The 21383-nt window shown below is 38.5% G+C and overlaps 1 protein-coding gene and 1 long non-coding RNA gene across 4 annotated transcripts; both read right to left on the bottom strand.

Moving 5' to 3' along the window:
- Positions 1-8219: 8219 nt before the first annotated feature.
- On the bottom strand, positions 8220-12176 carry LOC112294747 (IRK-interacting protein). 3 transcript variants are annotated; one of them, XM_024545527.3, is made up of 4 exons: positions 11640-12176; positions 11438-11554; positions 9773-10784; positions 8220-9645 (listed from the first exon to the last, which is right to left on the bottom strand). In XM_024545527.3, the coding sequence occupies exons 2-4, from the start codon at positions 11516-11518 to the stop codon at positions 8429-8431; spliced, it is 2310 nt and encodes a 769-aa protein (XP_024401295.1). In that variant the 5' UTR covers positions 11519-11554; positions 11640-12176; the 3' UTR covers positions 8220-8428. The 3 variants fall into 3 exon arrangements, with proteins under 3 accessions (XP_024401295.1, XP_024401294.1, XP_024401297.1); XM_024545526.3 differs by having other exon boundaries at positions 11438-12176; XM_024545529.3 differs by lacking the exon at positions 11438-11554.
- Positions 12177-18426: 6250 nt separating this feature from the next.
- On the bottom strand, positions 18427-20259 carry LOC149987564 (uncharacterized). Its single transcript, XR_016497998.1, has 2 exons — positions 19197-20259; positions 18427-19053 (listed from the first exon to the last, which is right to left on the bottom strand). It is a non-coding gene; the product is annotated as an uncharacterized LOC149987564 (long non-coding RNA).
- Positions 20260-21383: the final 1124 nt, after the last annotated feature.

The following is a 21383-nucleotide window of genomic DNA, read 5'->3' as shown; positions in this document are numbered from 1 at the left end:
ATATATATATATATATATATATATACTAAAATTTAAATACACTGTACAATAAAGGTGATTATTACATCTTCTTAGTTGTAATTTTTTTTGTCCCTTAATTGACATTAGGTTGCTAGATTTTTTAGTTATGCATACTTTACATTAAGATAGATTTATCAATGTGCTTGTATCAAAAAAACTTTTTACTCACGTTTTTCTTTATTCCATAGTACTCAGATATTATATTACTAATTAGCAATTACTAATTACATATTTTGTCACTTCAACTTTCTAAATTTATACTAATAATCAAATATACATATATATATATATATATATATATATATATATATATATGCACACATTTATAACATAAAATTACTTTTTATTTGAATTTTTAAAAATTTAATTATGAATGAGTTTCTTTGAAAATTATCATTTTAGACTAACATATTAGACTAATGTTCTGACTTGTAATTTTTAAAGTTATCATCACTCTAATATATCTAATCACATTTTTAAATTTGAATTTTATCTAATTTTATTAAGTGTTGATGATTTAATTATATCTAAATGTTTCTATGGTAGTTAGTATGCATCTAAAAAAAAAATTAACTTTTAATTTTTTAATTTTATATGATTATTTTCAAGTAAAATTAATATATAAAACTTCTAAAAGATATGGTTAAACTCTCTTTTTTTAATTTATGTCAACAATAAATTGAAGTTTAGTTTGATTAGCTAGAATATATATATATATATATATATATATATATATGATTTTTTTTAAGTTTATATTTAATTTTATTTATAAAAAAATTAATAATTTAAAATATATAATTTAAATAGATTAACGATTGACTTGATTTTTTTAAAAAAAAGAGTGTTTATTTTTTCTATTTCGTAATAGACGTTAAATTACAAAAATTATCATGATGATATTTATTTCTTTTTAATAAAACACCTTAATTTTTTACACTCATTGTACTTGATTTTTGATTTATTTAATCAAAATTCAGTTTTTAATTTAAAATTTAACCATTATTTTCTTTATTCATCATTTTTTCTCATATAAATAATAACTCAAAATATAAATGCTTTATTTTTTTTGATCATTTTTTATCTTTTTAAATAATAGAGAAGTTTTCGATAACTACAATATTATATGACATGAATCCAATAGAGGTAATGAATTAGAAATATATCGAAATAGAAACAAAGCTTATTTATTTAATAAAATCAAATAAAAATGGAAAATATAAGAATTTCTTTATTATAATCACAAGAAGTGATAAATTTAAGAATATATGTATCTTTATTTTTTATTATTTTTATCCTTAAAAAGATTGGTTTTATATTTACACTTCATATAATAATATAAATCTATCAATACAAAATCATATATTATATAAGATTATAGAAATTGATGTAATATACATTTTAAAATTTGATAAAAGTTTTTATAGTATTAATTAGTATTAAATCAATAAAAAATCTTGATTTGATTGATTATCTTGATCTTAGTTGGTTGTAAATGGATAATAAAAGGTAATGATTTTTAAGTTTTTGAAGAGTCTTATGTGGTGATAAATATTAAAAAGATTATTTTTTTTTTTTCAATAATAATACTAACTTTAAACCAAATTAATGTTTTTTTTGTTGAAAAATTATATTAAAATATAAATACAAAATAAAAAATAAAAATATTATCTTCTTAAATTCTAATGTTGCTTTAATAAAAATATATTGACATAATATATAGGATTTAGTAGAAGGAGGATATAAGATTCATAAAATTTAATGTTTCATTTGTAATTATTTTTTTATAATTGTATATTTTAATAGAAAAAATGTTTGAGTTATATTTTATTCATAATATGATGTTCCATCTATCTTAAGATATATACTTAAATAATTATATATAGTTTTTTTAATAAAAAAATATAAATAATAATAGATGATTTTTAGCACAAATTTCTTTTTTTCATAGTATTATAATTTCTTATAATTTTTTTGACTCACGAAACTTTGATTATTATTTTATTATAAATATATTACAAAGAAATTAATTACTTCTACCATGCCAATTGTCTAAGATTGAACTTGGACCTAAATTGCTGTAACAGAAGAATTTGATTTTTATTTTCTTCAATTACATAATTTTAGATTAAATGGCTATTAGTTGAACATTTGAAGATGAAAATACCAAGAACATCATTTCTAAGATTAGATGGCATGAAGAATGCATTTCTTACCTCTCAACTCGTACTTTCTTTTCATCAGCCTTGTTTGTGTTGAGAATGTTTAAAAGAAATAGAGACAATAGTAGCTAGAAGTAATATGCACACATATATAAACAAACTTACAAGAAGTAAGTTTATTTATAGGGTTATATTCTTTATACAAAGAGAAAGGAAGAAGATAAACACTGTTTCCTCACTACATTCCAAATACTATAATTACAATAAATATTGTAGACTACAATAAATAGTATAGAAAGTACCGGCTACATTTAATGCTTTCAACACTCCTCCTCACTTGTCATAATATTAATATGCATAAAATAATGATTTATACTTTTTTTTTAATCTCGTAAGTTTTATAATTGTTGCCTCATTAAAACCTTAGCTTAAAAAACCTTATTACATTTAAAGAAAAAACTATAGATGAAAGAAAAAGAGTACAACATTATTTCAAGAGTTTATTAACCTTTTTTGCTTAAGAAAAGTAAGTCATCACATGCCAATGCCTTAAGTAATTCGGCAATGGTTGCACAAAGAGAGAGCTTTGGTGAGGAGATCAGCAAGGTTATTTGTAGATTCAATTTTCTTCATCTTAAGTATTTGATCAGTAACCAAGTCATGGATATAACTAAAATATTTTGGATCAATATTCTTTGTAATGTCTCCTTTAATGAAACCAATTTACATCTGTGCAACACAAGTGCTATTATCTTCGTATAAGATAGTTGATAAATCATCATGTAAAAATCTATTGGTTGTTTGAATGAGTTTACCGATTGATCACAACCAAATATATTCTCAAGATGCTTCATGTAATGCAATAATTTTTGCATGGTTGGATGAAGTTGCAATTATAGTTTGTTTCACTGATTTCCACGATATTGCAGCTCCATCTCTTAAAAATATATAGCATGTTTGAGATTTAATTGTTGCAATATCAAATTTATATCTTGCATCAAAATATCCAACCAATTTTGAATTAACAAATCGTCTGTAGTATAATCTCAAATCTTTAGTACTTTTTAAATAATATAGTAAATGCTTGATAATATTTTAATGTCGTAGTATTGGACATGTATTGTGACTTACAAGAACTTTAACTACAAATGCAATATCTGATTTGGTAGATGTAGCTAAATATAAAAGTGTCCCAATTGTTGCAAGGTACGGATATTATTTTCTTAATATTTCGTCCTCTTCCTCGCACGGATGGTATGGATCATGACCATCATGACCATGTTCAACTATTTGTGTGGACAATGGATAAATATCAATTATATTGAATCTCTATAAGATTCATCTAATTTATGTTAATTGGTAGAAAAAAATGCTACCATCTATGAAATGCATAATTTGAAGACCAATACAAAAAGTTATTTTTTCTAGCATTTTCATCTCAAATTCACGTATAAGTATGTTAGTAGCTGTAAGACATATAGGTCTACTATCTACTAGGTTAAGAACATCAATATATATAGCAATGATCACAAAAACAATTTTATCTCATTTGATAAATAAACAAGGAATTAGTAGATTACTTACAAATTTATTTATAATTAAATAATCTTAAAGACATTGATATCACATGCATTTAGATTGTTTTAGACTATATAGGGCCTAAAATTAATTTAATACCACGATATTGTCTTGGAGTAGGTGCATTTGGAGTTTTTGTTTCCAAACCACGTAGAACTTTCATATAAATATCTGCATTAAGTAAACCATACAAATATGTAGTTACCACATCCATGAGATGCATCTCAAGGGTGGCATGAACTACCATTCCAATAATATATTAGAATGTAATTGAATCCATGACTTGAAAATATGTGGATTCATAATCAATGCTAAACTGTTGGTTAAATCCTTCAACAACAAGACAAGTTTTATAGCAAATTATTTGATCTTTAGCATCTTGCTTATATATTAATATCTTCTTATATCTCACATGGTGAGAAGTAAGAGTATCTATAATTGGACCAAAGACTTTCTTCTTATGCAAAGAAGCATATTCTTTCTTGATGGTAATTTTCTATTTTAACAAATCAAAGCGACACATTACTTTCTGAATGGTTTGAGGTTAAGGATCTTCTTTCTTCTAAGAATGAGCTTCTGCCATTATGAATGCAAATGATTCATCTATTGTAATAGATGGTCTATTCCAAAGGTTATTTATAGCACAATATAGAATAGATAATTTTGTATTCAACTTGATTTTATCCCTCCTAATTTCAAAATTTTCTATAGCATGAGGTGAAGGTATAATGTGCATGGATATATTGTCATTAATTGATGGTCTCATAGGTTTACTAGGAACTTCTATAAAAATAATACCAAAATCACCTTTATATTATAGCTTTCTACTTTTGTGGTTGCTTATTTGGTCCACAAGTCCTTTTAATTATTGATGTTTTAATTTGAGGTATATTTGTTAGTAGTATTGCAATCTAAGCACATTCATTTTGAGCCTCATTAATTGAAACTCTTATAATCTGAGGTACATCATTGAAGCCATTAGATGTTTCATTTGCAATCTGTTTTAGATACAAAATCTTTGCAACTTCATTTTCAATCAAAAATATTATAGGATCAAGATTCATTGTAAATGTTTCTAGTGCTCCAAATGCAAGTACTATATTTCTTTTTTGATTAAATACTTATCCTAGAAGAGATGGAAATTCATTCTCTTCAAAATTGCAATTTTGAAAACGTGCACGTAATAATATCCCAATTGATGGGTCAACTATATAAATAATGCTTGGTGAATCAAAACCAATATATATGCCTTCTTGTTGGTACACCATTGAGATTCTCATATTTGAACCCAAGTATTGCAACCGAATATCCATATGTGAGATACATTTAGAACATGACCTGAAATGAGCTCTTGTGGTATAATAATTTCAAAAGAAATACGGAGGCATACTAATGCTATAACATGCAAAATTGCATGACCCCACATAGATGCAAGTAAATTTGCATGAAGAAGGAGTGGCCGGGTAATAACTTGTATATGCTTTATAAATAACTCTATAAGTCCATTTTGAATATGTTCATATCGAATACAATATGTCAACTCACTCCTTGTTGCAATACAATAGTCTTCAAAGAGCTTTGATGCAAATTCTTTTGCATTATCCAAATGCAATGTTTTAATAGGATAATTAAGAAAATATGCTTGAAAATGAATAAGCATAGATATAAGATTAGCAAATACCATGTTTTGACATGATAATAATGAAACATGTGATTGTTTGTCTGATACATCAACAAGGACCAAAAAATAACAAAATGATCTAGATATTGGATTAATAGGACCACAAATACCACATCGACACATCCATAGTATAAATCTCATGAGCCTCAACATGAAATTTCTTATTTTCTTGGAACATTTTAAGAAAGTATTCTAAAGTATGGCATGCATGTGCCAAATGTCCAATCATTCCACATTTATAATAAGAATGCATCTTTGATTTTTGTTTTCCACTATAATTAGTTATAGAACATTTATTCTTTCTATATAGATGGAAATGGTCATGACCATGACTGACCTAGTACTTATGAGTATTTTTTTCCATGTTTGTATAATTGTTTCATAGACTTTGAAATATTAAGTGCATGAGATTCTAGAACCATAGTTCCAATAGGACAAGCTTCTACATTATATAAAAGTAACTCGTTTTGTTTCCCCACAAGAAGTAGATAGGATATGAGATCAAGCTGACTCTGAAATTTCATATTCTTATATTGTTGTGCAAGCACAACATATGCAGGAGGAATTGTAGAGAGAGTTTTTAAAATCATTTCTTCTTCAAAGATGTTTTATCCACATAATTGCAGTTGTGAGACAATATGATACATTTCATTATTGAAAGCATTTAAATTTGGAAAATCCAAGACATGTAAATATGTCCAATCATGACGTGCATATATAAGGAAAATGATCTTTGATGATCAAATCTGGATTTAAGATTCTCCTAGACCTTAGTTGCATCTTCTATTTCTAAATATTGATATTGTAATGCAAATACAAGATGTTGGCAAAGGAAAAGAAGTACTTTCCAATGGATAGCAATAGGAATTGAAGTACTTATAGTAGGAGATTCTTCAAATAGAATTGTATTCGATAGTTGTTCTATAAATAAATTTGTTTTTTCCATTTTTACGTATAATGGATAATTATTTCTATCAGCAGCCAATGGTGGAAATAGAAGAGCTTAAAAATATTGGAATGCAATAGTAATTATTAAAAACATAGTAGAAATAATTGAGGATGTTGAAGCACTCATTATAAATAAATCTATGAATAAAAAAATACAAGTTTAAGTAAAAAAGATTGAATAAAATGTATCTTAAAATGTAAAGCCAAATAAAATGATAAAATTGAAACTTGAAATCAAAAATATTAAAAAATAAAAATAAAATAAGATTTTATTTTTTATTTTTTATTTTATTTTTTTTACAAAAATAAGGGTTTGAGATGGACTATAGTAAGGTGCATCAAGGTGTGGCAGTTCGGCGGCAATCGGCAATAGTCAGCAGCAGTCAACGGTAGTGAGCAACAACAACGGACAACAATAGTAGCAGGAGCAACACAAGAAGGGAAAAAAAATTTAGGAGAAAACAGAAGAAAAAATGCTTATAAGTTTTTAAGAACTAAGAACTAAGACTATAGCATAAAAGCAATTGTGTTGATAATGTGTTGAGAATGTTTTAGAGAAATAGAGACAATAGTGGCTAGAAATAATATGCACACATATGTAACTACACACACACAAGAAGTGAGTTTATTGATAGGATTATATCCTTTATACAAAGAGAAGATAAACAGTGTCTCCCCACTACATTCCACACTATAGCTACAATAAATATTGTAAACTATATTAAATAGTGTGGAGAGCGTCGCCTACATTTAATGCTTTCAACAGCTTTCAACAGTCTGAACATCTTTGCACAATTAGGAACATTCAATTGCATTAAAACTCAAGCTTCAGTTTTCTTGTTGTAAGTAGGTCTACTTTCACACACGATTTTGATTACTCCATCTATCTTCATACTTAATTGTCTCAAAATATAATGTTCTACTGTGAGCTGCAACAAATGGTTTATAGAACACGACCGCACAATGTTTGCAAAATGCGCAAACACAGACTCTTTTGAATGTATTATGTCTTGTGCTGCCAAATGATCGTCTGTTAAGTGGTACGAGTGTTTCTGACGCTGCACACGCCGAAGTGTGTGGCAGGGGTGACATCACCCTAAACCATTGAACGAAAGCAAGGAGACATTTGCTCCTCCTTTGCCTCACCATTCAACTCGGTTTCTCATCTGCTCTCGGTATGTCAGTAATCATGCGTTCCGTTCTCCACTTGCTCTTGTTGTTTCCAGCGTTTCCCATCATTTCTTTTCCCTGGATCTTCCGCAATCTTGGCCTCTCACCTTCATACAGTGCGAGGTTAGGAATCCACTTTGTGGGTGGTTGGTTCACAGGCTGTTTTCTCATTGTCTGGATCCCAGTACAGTCGACAACCCTCTCCAAACGGTGCTGACATATTTTCTCTCAGACATGTCAACTTGTTCTCTGGGTCGTGATCGGAGTGTCAATTCTTACTGCCTTTCAAGCAACAAACTCTGAATGTCATACCCAAAGCTACTTCTACTTTGTGTGGCGCTATATGTACCTCAAAGGTTTGTTCACCGGTAGCTTCGACGATGTGAAGGGCCTCCAAGCAGATAAAGCAATGGATTTCGGGTACTTGTGGCTGTGGACCGCTAGTTCTCATACTGCTGTCACGTACTTTGCAAGTTTGTCTGCAGAATGTCATGTGAAGGAAAACTCACATTAATGCGGTTATAGTTCTCTTCACCCAGTTTTCTAGAGTTGCATGTTCTCATTGGTGCAGTGCTTAGGATACACTTATACACTTGCAAGGATTTATCTACCGTCGGTTCAAAACCTTGCAACTGTCTGTCAAAAGCCAGTATGAGTGGAAATTACAGTAAGCGACATGCGGCTTCCAGCCTTAACATTATTGCCAGGCGTTTCTTGATGCCAGAGCTTGAGTTTATGTTACACAGGTGATGTAAAAAGTGAACGAAAAATTGCACAATAGAACAAGACAAATCAAACTCGTTCCCTACAGTGTCATTTTAAATAAGAAGGGCCCGGTCCCAACGTCTGAGGCCGAGGAAAGAATCAGGTATTAATATTTACTACTACAATACACCTGGCACTTGATAGTCTGACGATTGACAATGAAGCCTGGATTCACCATGATGCTGATCTTCGATCGAACAGGCTCCTCCTCGAAGGCAGGGACTTGGTCCATGAATCTGGGGTCGAACTCGGCGGAGGGCGAGACTCGGAAGATTGAAACTGGTTGATCGAATGCGAATGCCAGGTGGTGCACAAGCCACACTGATTTGACTGCGTTGAAGAAGGACGCCATGAGACTCAGGGAGATCTCACTCTCTGCCAGTTTTCCAAGCTGCGACAGGATGAGCTCCATTCGCACCACGAAGAATCGGTGAAAATTTGCATTCACCACTAGAGCGCCAGGTTTGCCGAGGGATTTCTCTATAGTGGACCATTCCTGGTTTTTCAGGTTCTGGTACGATTGATAGCAGGTTTGTTTCAAAGTCTCGGGGTCGAACACGGAGGAAGCGCCATTGGGCTCGAAGCTCACATTCTCAAAGCTTTCGAACATAACCTGGTTGAGAAAAGACTCAAAGTAGAGGATGATGACGTTCCGTGGCATCCGACTGACCCATCGTCCAACTTTGTGCTGCTCTAAGAGAGAAGTGATCACTTGCGTCGCCGACTCCCCTGACTCCCGAATGTGGTGGCATATTGCGGACGCTAGCCTCCGAAGCGCGTTCTTCGAATCCTCGAACGCCTTTAAGAACTTCTCGGGTCTCAGTTCCTCCGGAGAAAACCGGCGGGCAATAGCTGGCGGTCCAGCCGCTGGGGGATTATGCTCCCTCCTTCCAACAAGGTAATCCTCAGCCGCAAGTTCCATATCCCAGAGGCCGCTATGTCGAGCACTCAGCTGGAGCTCCAAATCCTGGCACCGTTGCGTCAACAATCTGCATTTCTCATCAGAAACTTCTGCAGCAGCTTGCAAGGCGCGGATCTCTTCAGCTGCTGCAACGTTCTTCTGATTCGCCAGCTCTAGCTTGTGCCGCAACGTCTTGATGGTGTAGTCTAAAACCTTTATCGAATCGGAATCTGCTTTCACACTTCCCATGTCAGATTGGAAGGATTCATTCAATTTAATCGCAGCAGCTGACGCTCCGCTCTTTTTCTTGCCCCAACTGAGGAAGTTGAATATGTTATAAGTCCCCGATTTCTGCGTTGATGCAACCTTTTTGCCCCCGACTTTCTGCGGCAATTCTGGGGGTTCATACCCTATTGAAGAATCTGCACTCCACACAATTTTGGAAGCGTTAGTCTATGTGACAAAACTTTGATTCGAGAAACGGAAGCGACATCAACCTCTCATCACATCGAAGGAATGATTAAAGACGTATGACTAAAGCGGTCGAACCTTGAGACATGTCCCTGTCGACGGCTCCTGAAGAAACAACAAGTTGACTGCTGTCATGACCACTACCTCGCCAACTGGTTAGGGACGATGAATTCACACATCCTGAGTTTGTCCACACTGCGTTACCCTGAAACGACTTGTTCATCTCCCGGTTGATGCTTCTAGTTGCATTCTGTGCCTCGTCTCTGATACTAGCCAAGTTGGGTGATACTGCTCGGGAGGATTTCCTCCACGTCCGTCCCGGGGACCTGTCCTTGGACACCGACGGGCGAGGGGACTGCTCAACATGCCGTGATTTCATGATCTTCTTCAACCTCGTCGTCGAGCCCAAGGAGCCATGCGCAGGACTCGTCATTGTGCTTGCTCCCACCGACGCCGGAGGCAGCATGTTGTTGGACGACATGCGCGGGTCATTCAGATTCACATCATACCCAGGTCGCGTGTGTTCCGGACTCAGAGTTAGGTGGTTAACTATGGGCGTCATCCCTCCACTTTCTGTGACACACGGGCTGGCAACGTGCAGCTGCGTGAGCTTGGGACTTTTCTCCAACGGTCTGAGTTGCGGACTGAGGATGTTGAAGTTTTGTGGGGAGTGAGAAATGGCCGCTCTCGTGACTGGGCTCGCCGTTCTTCCGGGAATGATATTGTTCCGCTGGGCTGCATTGCTTGGCACAGGAACGTAGAAATTGTTTCCTTGATTCATGGCGACCCGCCCCAACGGAAGCATAGTTCCCGTGCTCGAACTTACCATCGCTGCGGGAGCGTCCATGTACTGGGATCCAGGACTGGTGGCGCGGGTGCGGGGCTTGAGGAAGGTGGGCTGCTCCAGACTGATAGCGCTCACAGAAGGCGTGAGAGTGAGGCTCGTATTGAAGGAGAGCGAGCGGCTGCTATGTCCACTCGTGCTCTGCGTATCAGTGTGGATCTCTTTCCAAATTCCTTGGCCCTCGTCTTGGAAGCTCGCGCGACTCTGGTCTACATTGCCTGGAAGCACGAGTGACTCACGAATGCTCTGCACGCAGTTGTTCATTGTGACGCCTCAGCAGTAAGTACTAACCACAACATTCTCACCATGCAAAAATATCATTGAATTTGAATCCTTCGAAGATAAAGTTAACTAATGATCTAAGCGTAGTGGGTAATCCTCACGGGGCTTAATCCCACATGTGACAGAAAAAAAGACGACTACAGATGGCGATGCTGCCTATCAGTTTATGACACCGCCTCCAGTGCAATACAATCCAGTAGCACTTCCTGTGACCGATTTTTCAAAATAACTTCTATCGTGCATTCGCGCTTCCCTAGCACCGATGAAAGTGAGCGGAGAAACCGAGCCTAAGTGTGTAGTTCGTTTGTCTGCCAGTAACATGAGCAGTAGTGAATAAAAGTCGTAGCTCTGTATCATGTAATTCGCTGGCAGCGTTAAATACAGCAGTCTCGTTTCGTACCTTCAACATCAAAGGAACCCATTCACATTCAAGGGCCAAAGACAGTACGTTGGGCAAAGCAAGTGTCAAGGGGATTTAAGGCCGTTCCAAAGAAAGGGAACATGACCAGACGCCAATTAGCGATGGCAACCGAACCGCATGCGTGACTGTTGTGTGACCCTCGCTCACTGTGAGTCTACAATGCAGACTCAAAGACCAGAGGAAGTCGGGAGCTTACTGGAGTGAAAATGGGATACTCGCGCTGCGGCGTCAAAATACGTCCGGCTTGAGCTCTGGATTCCGAGTTGGTATCATTCATACTATCGCCATGCACTCCTAGTAAGCCCCCAGCTCTCTGCATCCCCATCACTCCTATCACACCTCTCATCGTGCGTGCACGCTGCACATGAATCTCACCAGAAGAGTCCTAAGGTGCTCACCTCAGCGCGAAGGCCTCGCCTTCCTTAACAGCCCCGAAGTAGCTCGATTCACTCCCTGGACTCAATGCCGCTACAAACAATCCTCAACCTCCTGGGGAAACTCTCTATCTCACCACAGACTATCCACGACAGGCTTCTTCCTGTTCTTTGGAATACTTAGACACACAAAAATAACCGCTTCGAGGTCCTCTGCACAACGGCACCTCTGCTCCCTCTCTCTACTCCAGCTCCAGTTGTGCACCTGCTCAGCTCCACACAGACGATAGCGGCTCCAAATCTGGTCCTTCATCACACACAATCCCATCACCTCTCATCCTCAGCTCCCTCGGAACTCTTCCGCACTGGCTTCCAACTGAAGCTTACGGCTGCTTGACTCCCGTAACTGTCGACTTGCAGCGAGACAACAGCACCAAGTCCACTATGTCACAAAACCCAGCTGAGTTACCAAGCCGACACTCTAGAGAGAGACAGACCTGATTCTGACTTGCACACTCCAGACTGCCGATCGAGCAAGATCTATCCACAGGTATCTGCAAAAAAGGATTCTGCGTCTAATTCTGGGTGTGGATGTATATTATGTAGTATCGAAGGGACGGAAGGAAGGACGGAGAACGAAGCTTCACGTGAATATCTGCCTGTAAGAACGCTGAACTCACAGCCTGCCTACTGTAAATTATCTGCCCAGGTATTCTTCAACTTGACCATGGCCTTCCTGCAACTGTACCGGAAATTGTCCTTGTGTGGATGTCTTCCAGCAGAACTGGGACAGAGTTCTGTTATGCAACATCAACACCCACAAATTCTAATCTGATAGAACGCAAGATATAGCTGTTCACGAAGCTCTCCAATTTCAATGATCTGCTCGGAATGGTTATTTACAGTTCGTTAATGTGACTGTGAGCTTCATTTGTCAGTTTGAGATGTTTTGGTTTTCCGAAAAACTTGCCATGAAATAAAAGTCCACGTTCAACACGAACTCTGAGGTCTCAGTTTATTTTCAAGTACAAGGTGCATATGTTGAAACACAAACTCTTCAGCACCAAAAGTAAACTTGAGCATTCAGAACCTCATTTGATATTGGTGGTGTGGTGACAAATAAATATATCACCCAATTGATTAAGCTACGTTAAAAAGAAAGAAATCATTTAGGATTTTCATGAGCTACTAACTTTTCTATATATACATGTGTGTGTACGTAAGTAAATAAGTAACAATATACATGTTCGAAATTCGATAGTGAATGAGGAACAAAAGTACTGTCGCAAGCACAAACGTGAAATTGATGCAATGTAATTCGCGTTGAAGGCAATGGATCTGAGAACTTGTTTTAGATTGCTTTTTTTTTTTTTTTTTTTTTTTTTTCCTTTCGCTCGTAATTCTTCTTCTCTGCTTCTACTCGAAGTAATTAATGCACATCAATTTCCTTTCACCAAGGAACACAAGTGCTATTTTTCCTGCTCACTGGGTTTGTCTGTTAAGGTTGTGAGCTCACTTCCAGGTTCACGCCCATCGAGTGAGAGCATCGTCTCCTTGCAACGAACCTCCAGTGGTCAATGCCCCACCACCAGACAAGAGTGCATGAACCAATTCCCAAAAGAATCTTCGTATCCAAGTGGACGATGTTGCCGCAGCCTTTCGAGCTCAACAAGCTGTGATCAGAAACCCTTCCTCCCTTCAAATTTGCTCTGGTGTTGGTCTCGACGCTTCATTTGGTTCTCCAAGTTCATTCTCCTTACTTGCAAGCCCCCCTCAAAACAAAAAGAAACACTAATAAATACCGAGTTTAATAAAGTTAAAGCACATGCGCTCGCATCTAATGGGCAAATCAAGTGGCAAAAGATAACTATCATCTGGCTCGTAAGTCATGCACCATCTACATTTACCTCTTCTTTCTTCGAGAAGATTCAATCAAAGATTTCGTAAGAGAACCAAACCCTCAACTTTTTTGTTTAAAAATGGCAAAGCGCTGCTTATTTGTTTGTAAGACCTGGATCCAAAGGCGCAACCACAACATTGAAAAGTTTCTCTCCATGAAACAAAGACAAAATACACAGAGATTTGATCTGCATGACAAATTACATGCTGTAACTCTCTCGGTGCAATTGATGGATGATCTTTTCAAACCCTAACCTCGAGCTTGAAGCAAAGCTGGAGTCAAGCTAGTGGGAAAGCAAAAGATGGATTTCTCCTCAACGTTGAATTGACAGCGTAAAACACTCAACCAGTCTCGAAATGGCAACAGATTCACCTGGTCTATCCAGACGGAGACGGATAAGTAACATCGGAAACTGTAACAGGATCAGATGCGTTAATGCGCTCCACCTACTTCATTAACCACACAGCCATCTCACAATGCAGCATGCCTTCGTCGACTCAGAAAGCCAGAGTTGTGATTGGCAGCAGGGATTGTGGCACAATCCAACGGTGAAGGTTGCGAGCTCCATTTCAAACACGAACATCCATTTCTGTGGTCAGAATGAGAGAGGGGGGCTGTCTGGTGCAGGTCACTCGGATGCAGTGAGAAACTGGTGCTAGAATGCGATACTGCACCCGTATTTTTAGTAGCAAGCAGCTCATGCTTGCGAAGAGCAGGGTCGAAAAGCAGAGGCCGGAGGATGCTTGGTTCCGCTCTCGTGACCACCACCGCCCTCTTGTACCGTAGTCGCCTTTGCTATTCCTAGACACGCATTATCCAATTCGGGATTCATTAGTGGAGAGATTTGGCTCCATGCCCAGTTTCCTATTATAAAAAAAAAAAAAAACACACACACACACACAAAAACAAAGAATGTATGTTGGAGATTATCGATATTTCGATGATGCAAGCAGTTCTGGTGTATTCTGCTTTCTTTTCTCGATTGCTCACCTAGACAGGAATTGTGGCATATCTGACAAGATTTGCGATGAAATTAATGCATTTCGAGTTGTTTTTCCCCTCCTCTCTCTCTCTCTCTCTCTCTCTCTCTCACTCTTTCTCTAAAATGACTTTGTGTTCGGAATGCAATTCATTGTTTGAACACCTTCTCCCGAACATTGTTTACAGAACTGCATGCGATACACAGCTCTCTATGGAATAGAAACCATAACTACTTTAGGGAGGAGTATTTTTTTTTTTTTTTTTTTTTTTTTGGTTTTTGGTTCCCCCCCCCCCCCCCCCCCCCCCCGATGACGGCCTTCTGGACGCAGGCTGGCAGGCATTGAATGCACTGATCACAACCCAATGCCGGATTTGGAAAGATGCCTTTATCAATTGACACCATTAATGCAAGCTTTTGTCCAACTAAGCCATTTTCAGTAATCATGGTTTCCACCTAATAAAGTACTCCGAACACACACGAAGGTTGGTTCCCTACACTCTTTATTCCTGGTTTCTAGTCTTCCGGTGGGACGGTGGTCAAAGGCCCTGGACGCATGAACCATACTGCCGATGCAAGTGTCGCCTCATGTGGAAGGATCAGGATCTGCCCACTTTTTGCTATCCGTTGCCCAAATTTTGTGGCTTGCTGTCTTGTGCCAATTCCCCACCTGCTTGATCCGGAGGCACCGAACCATCCAGTGCGCTGCAAGGCTTCCGCAAGTGCAGAAACTGCTGTATCCTCAACCCTTCGGAAACCCGATCTCCGCGGTGGCATTCTCCGAATTAGAGCTTCATTCACCTCCCTTGCAACACAGACTGGAGTTGCAATCCCCCGTATTCATGAATCAATGCCACTTCTCATCAATCCCACCACCCACTTTGAAACTTCACCACGAAGAATCAGTGTTTGTACAAATTCCGAAGGCAGTGCCGAATGTGAATGTTCCTTGATATCATTATCGTTATCGAGCTTGTTGTTTTCGGGGTCGTATGTAACCTATTTAACATGCATGGGTTGTAGCTAAGATTTCTTTCTCAGTTGAACAAGCCATCACAGTTTTTGACTTCTTCTGCTGGGTTGTATATATCCTGTGCTTGCATCACACCACAAGCATGGTGCTCGAACGGCGGTTTAGATTATGCGAATGAAGCTCAACAGCAAGTCAAATGTGTTCAGGTTTTCTAAGCATCTACCTCGATGTGAGCCATTCGGCGTGGCTGTCGTGGAGGGAGGGACGGTAGAAGGAGGGAAGAGAGCTTGTTGCTTCAACCTCTGCAACGGCAACCTTCGTGACCAGCCTGCGTGGCTGTAGGGCACGATTTGCGATGGAATCTAAACCCATTTATTGCCAAAATTAGAATTAGGGAAAGAATGAATGATTGAATGATAATGGACAAGAGGTTGGTAACCCAGCGCTTCAAACCCAACCTGAAGTCAAACTCCAATTCAAATTCAAATAGTGAAGCTCAAGTGTTTTCGTCGAGCATAAAACTTCCTGATAAAAGTATGCAATGAGTAGTTATCAGCAGCTTTCGAAAAGACATATTCAAGTGCAACCCACATATATATATATATATATATATATATATATTGTTTCTAGAGCTCGATGAAGCGATGAGTTTGCTATTGAGGAATTGACGTTAAGTTATCGATTTGTGGGCCATTTTTTCTTTGGAGTGATATCATTGGATTCGGTCATAATGTGTTGGCTGCAGCACATATTCCTTTGTATTTCAACATCCGTTGCGCCTTGTTCAATCACACGAAACTATATAATTACACATTTATTTATTTATAGCTTTATGGTGGTCTAATTGGAAAGCAGCATGTTATTTGAAAGGAGAATACCAATTTAGCGCATGTAATAAATGTTCTTATTGAAAAAGCTTAGATCCGCGTTTTTCTTTTTCAGATGGGCGCGGATCACACTAAGTTGTCTCCATCCGAAGATTTACAATCATGATTTAGAAGGTGTTCGATTTTACATCGCAAGATTGTATTCCACACCAATGTTCGAGAGAAGTAAGAAACCCTAGTCATACTATCTCTAAATACCATTCAACTTTTCCTTGCATGCTAAAAATTGTGTTCCGAAAAGTAAAGCTTCACTCAGCTTTGCCGTCAGTTTTATGCAGAATATCGATGTGTCAATATTGGCTGCCTCCATGTACCTTTAATACACATAATTTCTTTTACTTTTGGCAAGCAAGTGGGAGCATGACTTGACCACAACTTGTGGCATTCACTCAGTGGACATATGGCATTGAATACATGAAAATCATTTCATGCTCATGAGAATGAATATAAAAGCATGCAACAACATCAGTATACTAAACACCGCACACCCGTGTTTGTTCATTCATTATAAGTAAAATCTGGGTTATCTGCATCTTAGTTGTAATACCTGGAACATCTTAGATGATCATATCTGGGACGAAGAGATCTTGATAGGCTTTTGATTACTTCCGAACCCTAAACCCTCCGTTTGTGTTTGACCTGGACTTCCATGCAGCAATTCCGTTTCAAACGTGATGATACAAAGTGCCAACCAAAACCTAGTGATGACGTGAAGGACTTCTTCATTGTCAAAACCCTGGCTCATGATTTGCTTGAAATGTTGATGCAGGTGCAGTGTCCAGAATTGAAGCTCAACATCATTAAATTTGCTTCGCTAAACCTATCGGAGGTCTTGGGAGGGGTGTGTATCTCGTCGATTGATATGCGTTTCAATTCAGTGCAGTGGTTGATTGTCATCATACCTGGGTCAGTGTGAACCAAGTGTTGGCTGGTTGACACTTGATCGATGCATTTGAACGTTTTCGGAAGCAGATTGTAAGTTGCCACATATAGGAGGTGGGTCTTAACATGATCATGCTACACATTAGCAGAAAACTCGTCGGAGATGAATGACTGCGACTAATTCATGTTTCTGTTCATGTTCATGTGAAAACTTGATCAAGTGATTTATCTTTCTCATCCCATATTTTTTAACTGTTCGACTTGCAGTTCAGAACTTGGTATCTTTTTCACTTTCTCCATTTTTCTTCCAGATGCACCCCCGCAGGTTTACTGCCATTGTGGAGACGAGTTCAGAAATTGGAAGGTTGACACAAAATGACAAATTCAGTTTCAAAGAGGATGGTGTTTAGTAATTTCATTCTACAATCAGGAGTACTGTTTTAATGAAGTGAAGTCTACTGTCAGCTTTCTTCTTGTTTATCGATATGATTATGGGCATGTTGACTCTTAGTATGAACGGAGAATTATACAGCAAGAGTCCAGCTGATTAGTGACACGCTGTGAACAATGTTTGTTTATTTTGAGTTCATTTCGTAACTTTAAGAGTAACAAGGACTGACAGTACACAGATGCAGGACAGCACTTGCTGCGATGGTTATTAATTAGAATTCGAGGAAGACGTTGACAGCATCAGTTGTTCCAGTGCATGACGCAGGAAGTGAACTTAGAATTACTGTTGTCAATGTGAACCATGAAGTCGGGTACAAACTTTCTATAAGATAACATCAATTTTGACAGACAAAGCTTTCATGGCGAAAGATGATCTCTTCATAAAACAGGACAATAATGGAATTCCGCATGAAAAGGCTCAGAAGACCCAAGTGATGGTTGGGAAGTCATGAACACAGTTAAGCAAGGTAAACTTCAAAAGAAATAATGGAGGGACACGTCCCAAGCCAACACAAAGTAACTACGACTGACGATGATGGAACAGTGCGAGAGACTGCACAGCTTGCAGATTTTAGAAAGACAATGTCACAGCATCTCAGGAAATGAATAAGAAAGCGGAGGGTAATATGCGAGCGCAACAAGAGATGCATGAAAAGCTTGAGACGGTCCTCCTTACGGTTCAGGTAAACCCTAAACGATGATGTCGAGGTCGTCTTACAACAGGGATACGAACGAAAGACTAAGAGCAAAAAGATCCTAGAGTATTACAACCATTCGTGGGCATGTGTACTCCACAATTGAGAACCAGTTCTGATGAAAACAAGGGAAGCAAACTGAGTGGCGTCAACGTAAACACCGACAGCATGGCTAGCATCGATGGACTCAATTGACACCCAAACCAATCTACAAGTGAGTATGAGATGAAATTTTGACCAAGTGAAATCATGAGCGTGCTCTGTTTAAAAAAGAAGCATGGTATTCATTCATGACTTCGGTCCTAAAAGATTTCTAAACAATCCGCGAATAGTCTAAACTCTGAAATGTACTTACAAAAGGTCACGAAAAAAACATTCTAGCTCGTGAAGGATGAGATGATGGTTGGGGTTGCAATTGGTGGTCGCAATCAGCTCTTAAATGTGGAGAACACATGCGAAGCAATTGTGCTGCTTTCTTCCCGCCCTCTCATCCAAGCTTGGAAACGCCCATTTTCTTGACCTGCCGAGCGACACACACTTGGGCTGGAAGTCGAGGAAATCATCGTAGTCATCCCACTTCTTACAATGTGTAGAGGCAGGCAGAGATTTCGACGAGATGGAGCTTGACAACCTTTTGTATAGCGGTTTCACCAGCATTAAACTCGACCCTACCTGCAGATTGAAAACCTCGCAAGGTGAGGCACAAATTCACCGCAAGCCCCTCATCTGCCAATTTCAACCCAAGAATCTATGGCGGAAGTCCAACAAATCTGCAACCCTAATTGAACGAAAAAATTTCAGATCGACGGCCTCACATGTCCTATGAATCTGGTCAATGCTGCAACTCGTCTTGAGTAATTTGAAGAGAAATGCTTCTTGGAGTACCAATCCAGCTCCATTCAAGATCAGTCAAGCCGACTCCTCCTTGATGACAGGGTGCCAAAACTGCCCGAAGTCGACCTGATCTGAGCCTCACGACTCGCGAATCTCACAATTTTGACGGCATCACAACCCGAATGTCTTAAAACCGCCAGCACCCGCTGTGGCATGTCATCAGCCCGGGTTCTGCCTCTTTCGCTACCACTCTCCTCATCTCTTGCATTCGCACGTACCTGTGCCCATTCACAACGGCGACTCGATGCAAAGTCAAGTTCGTACAAACACTTCACATATCTCACCGCTCGAACTTGCGCCCGGTTTGCCACACCGAGATCCACTATCTATGCAAAGTCCAAACCAGCGAATGTGCACTCTAACGAACACTGACGTAACACAATGGACCTCTTTAAGGCCTCAATCAAAGCTAGGCGGCCTCCGTTGCCACGAGCACTGACAAGTACCCACAAAAGCTGGTTGGTTCTGACAACAAAGATCCCCAGACGGTGGTCACCACCACACAAGCGCACTGCAGCGTGGTCTGCTCACATCTCCGACACGATAAAACTCAACCTGATACCCTTTTACAGCACACGGACATGAATGCTTCGCCATGAAGCTGTACGACCGAATGTGAATCTGTCGGCTCTTGCTTCGATCACCTCTCTCTCTCTCCCTTTGCTGCAGTTGCAGGCCACCACCTGCAGGCGCCAACTGGTGATCTCCCTGAACTGCCTGCGATCACGACAAAAAGGGGGCCGAGGACACTGCGTGACAAATACCTGATGTACCCAATTCTGTCCAACTCCGAAAGACGAATTCTCTCGTCGATCTCGACCAGAAGAAAACGGACAACAACTCTCCGCGACGAAATGTGATGTACCCAATTCTGTCCATACCGATGCAAACTACTCTTTCGTCGATTTGCTTCACACAGCACTAGCGCCTGGCCATGTTGTGCTCTGCGGGGATTCCGTTATGAATAAAAGCAGCCGGATGGTAAAGAAAACAGCAGAAAGGACTGTATGATTTCGGGATTCGTGAACAATTTAGCTCGCATCGACGCTGGATCTCGTTGATTGCAGCTGTCATCAATTGAGATGAACACCTTCGTTTCGTGGGGTTTTGATATTCATTCATTATAAATAAAAGAAACTCAGTGGTTTTCTGGGTACTTCTTTAGTTCCGTTGTAGGATGCATTCATTTTAGCGATTTTCGTGCTTCGTCGCACAATCACAAGTAATTTACAAATCAGCCAATTCGTGTGTGTGTGTGTGCCGCGGTTGTGTTTTGATCTCCCCCCCCCCCCCCCCCCCCCCCCGAACCTGAATTGGAGAGCTGTCGCGGAGACTCCGCCTCGCCTTCTCAAGTAAGAAACCAGCACAGAGGATTTTTTTAAAAAAATATTTACATATAGTTTATTTTATTGTTTTATCTCATTGTTAATATTGTTTAATATTATGTATATACTATATGTAGTTAAGTATCATTCAATTCGAGTTATATATAAAAAAATAACATATTTGACTCTTACAATGCTTTTAATTGAAAAAGAAAAATATGATGTATTGATTCTAATTCGTAACATTTGCCATGTTAGATTTCAGATATGAACACCTTTACTAACACTAACATGTATGTATGTATGTATGTATGGGTATATACTGACACGTACACACTTACATTATAATCTTAGTAATACCACTCTGAAATTGAACACAACAAAAATCCATTACTATTCTTCTAGACCATACCAAAACAAAACAGAACAACAAAAAACATGGTTGCCATGGATTGTTTATTTAGATTTCTCTTCAAAATCTAAAGAGTAGAAACCACAAATCCAGAGAGCTTGCTACAAAATCATCAACGCAGTTTCAAAGTGACAGACAGTTGAGCTGTGTGTGTTTTTCTTTTACACAATGGTGGTGGAGACATCTTTCCGTGACCTGCACAGATCTGACGCAAGTCGAGTGACCATCCAAAGCAGCATCGGAGCTTCAGGATAAACCAGAAACACCGAACCGATCCCGGGGCTTACTATAAAACGATTATGGATGCACTGGCACCACAGCATAACAACCTGGTTTGGCCAAATACTTTGACTCCATCGCGGGTCGTCGTT

The sequence above is a fragment of the Physcomitrium patens genome, chromosome 17 (assembly GCF_059467195.1).
Source record: "Physcomitrium patens ecotype Gransden chromosome 17, ASM5946719v1, whole genome shotgun sequence".
NCBI lineage: Eukaryota > Viridiplantae > Streptophyta > Bryopsida > Funariales > Funariaceae > Physcomitrium > Physcomitrium patens.
The sequence above is the reverse complement of the archived record's forward strand: the minus strand, read 5'-3'. Positions and strand labels throughout refer to the sequence as shown.

What these genes read in the sequence shown, in the direction of transcription:
- LOC112294747 (XM_024545526.3), bottom strand. Translation starts at nt 11,587, where the DNA reads ATGAGAGGTGTGATAGGAGTGATGGGGATGCAGAGAGCTGGGGGCTTA. An exon ending in AGTATCCCATTTTCACTCCA is followed by an intron (nt 10,785 to 11,437) that starts GTAAGCTCCCGA and finishes AACTGCGTGCAG; the next exon opens with AGCATTCGTGAGTCACTCGT. An exon ending in CGACAGGGACATGTCTCAAG is followed by an intron (nt 9,646 to 9,772) that starts GTTCGACCGCTT and finishes TGTGGAGTGCAG; the next exon opens with ATTCTTCAATAGGGTATGAA.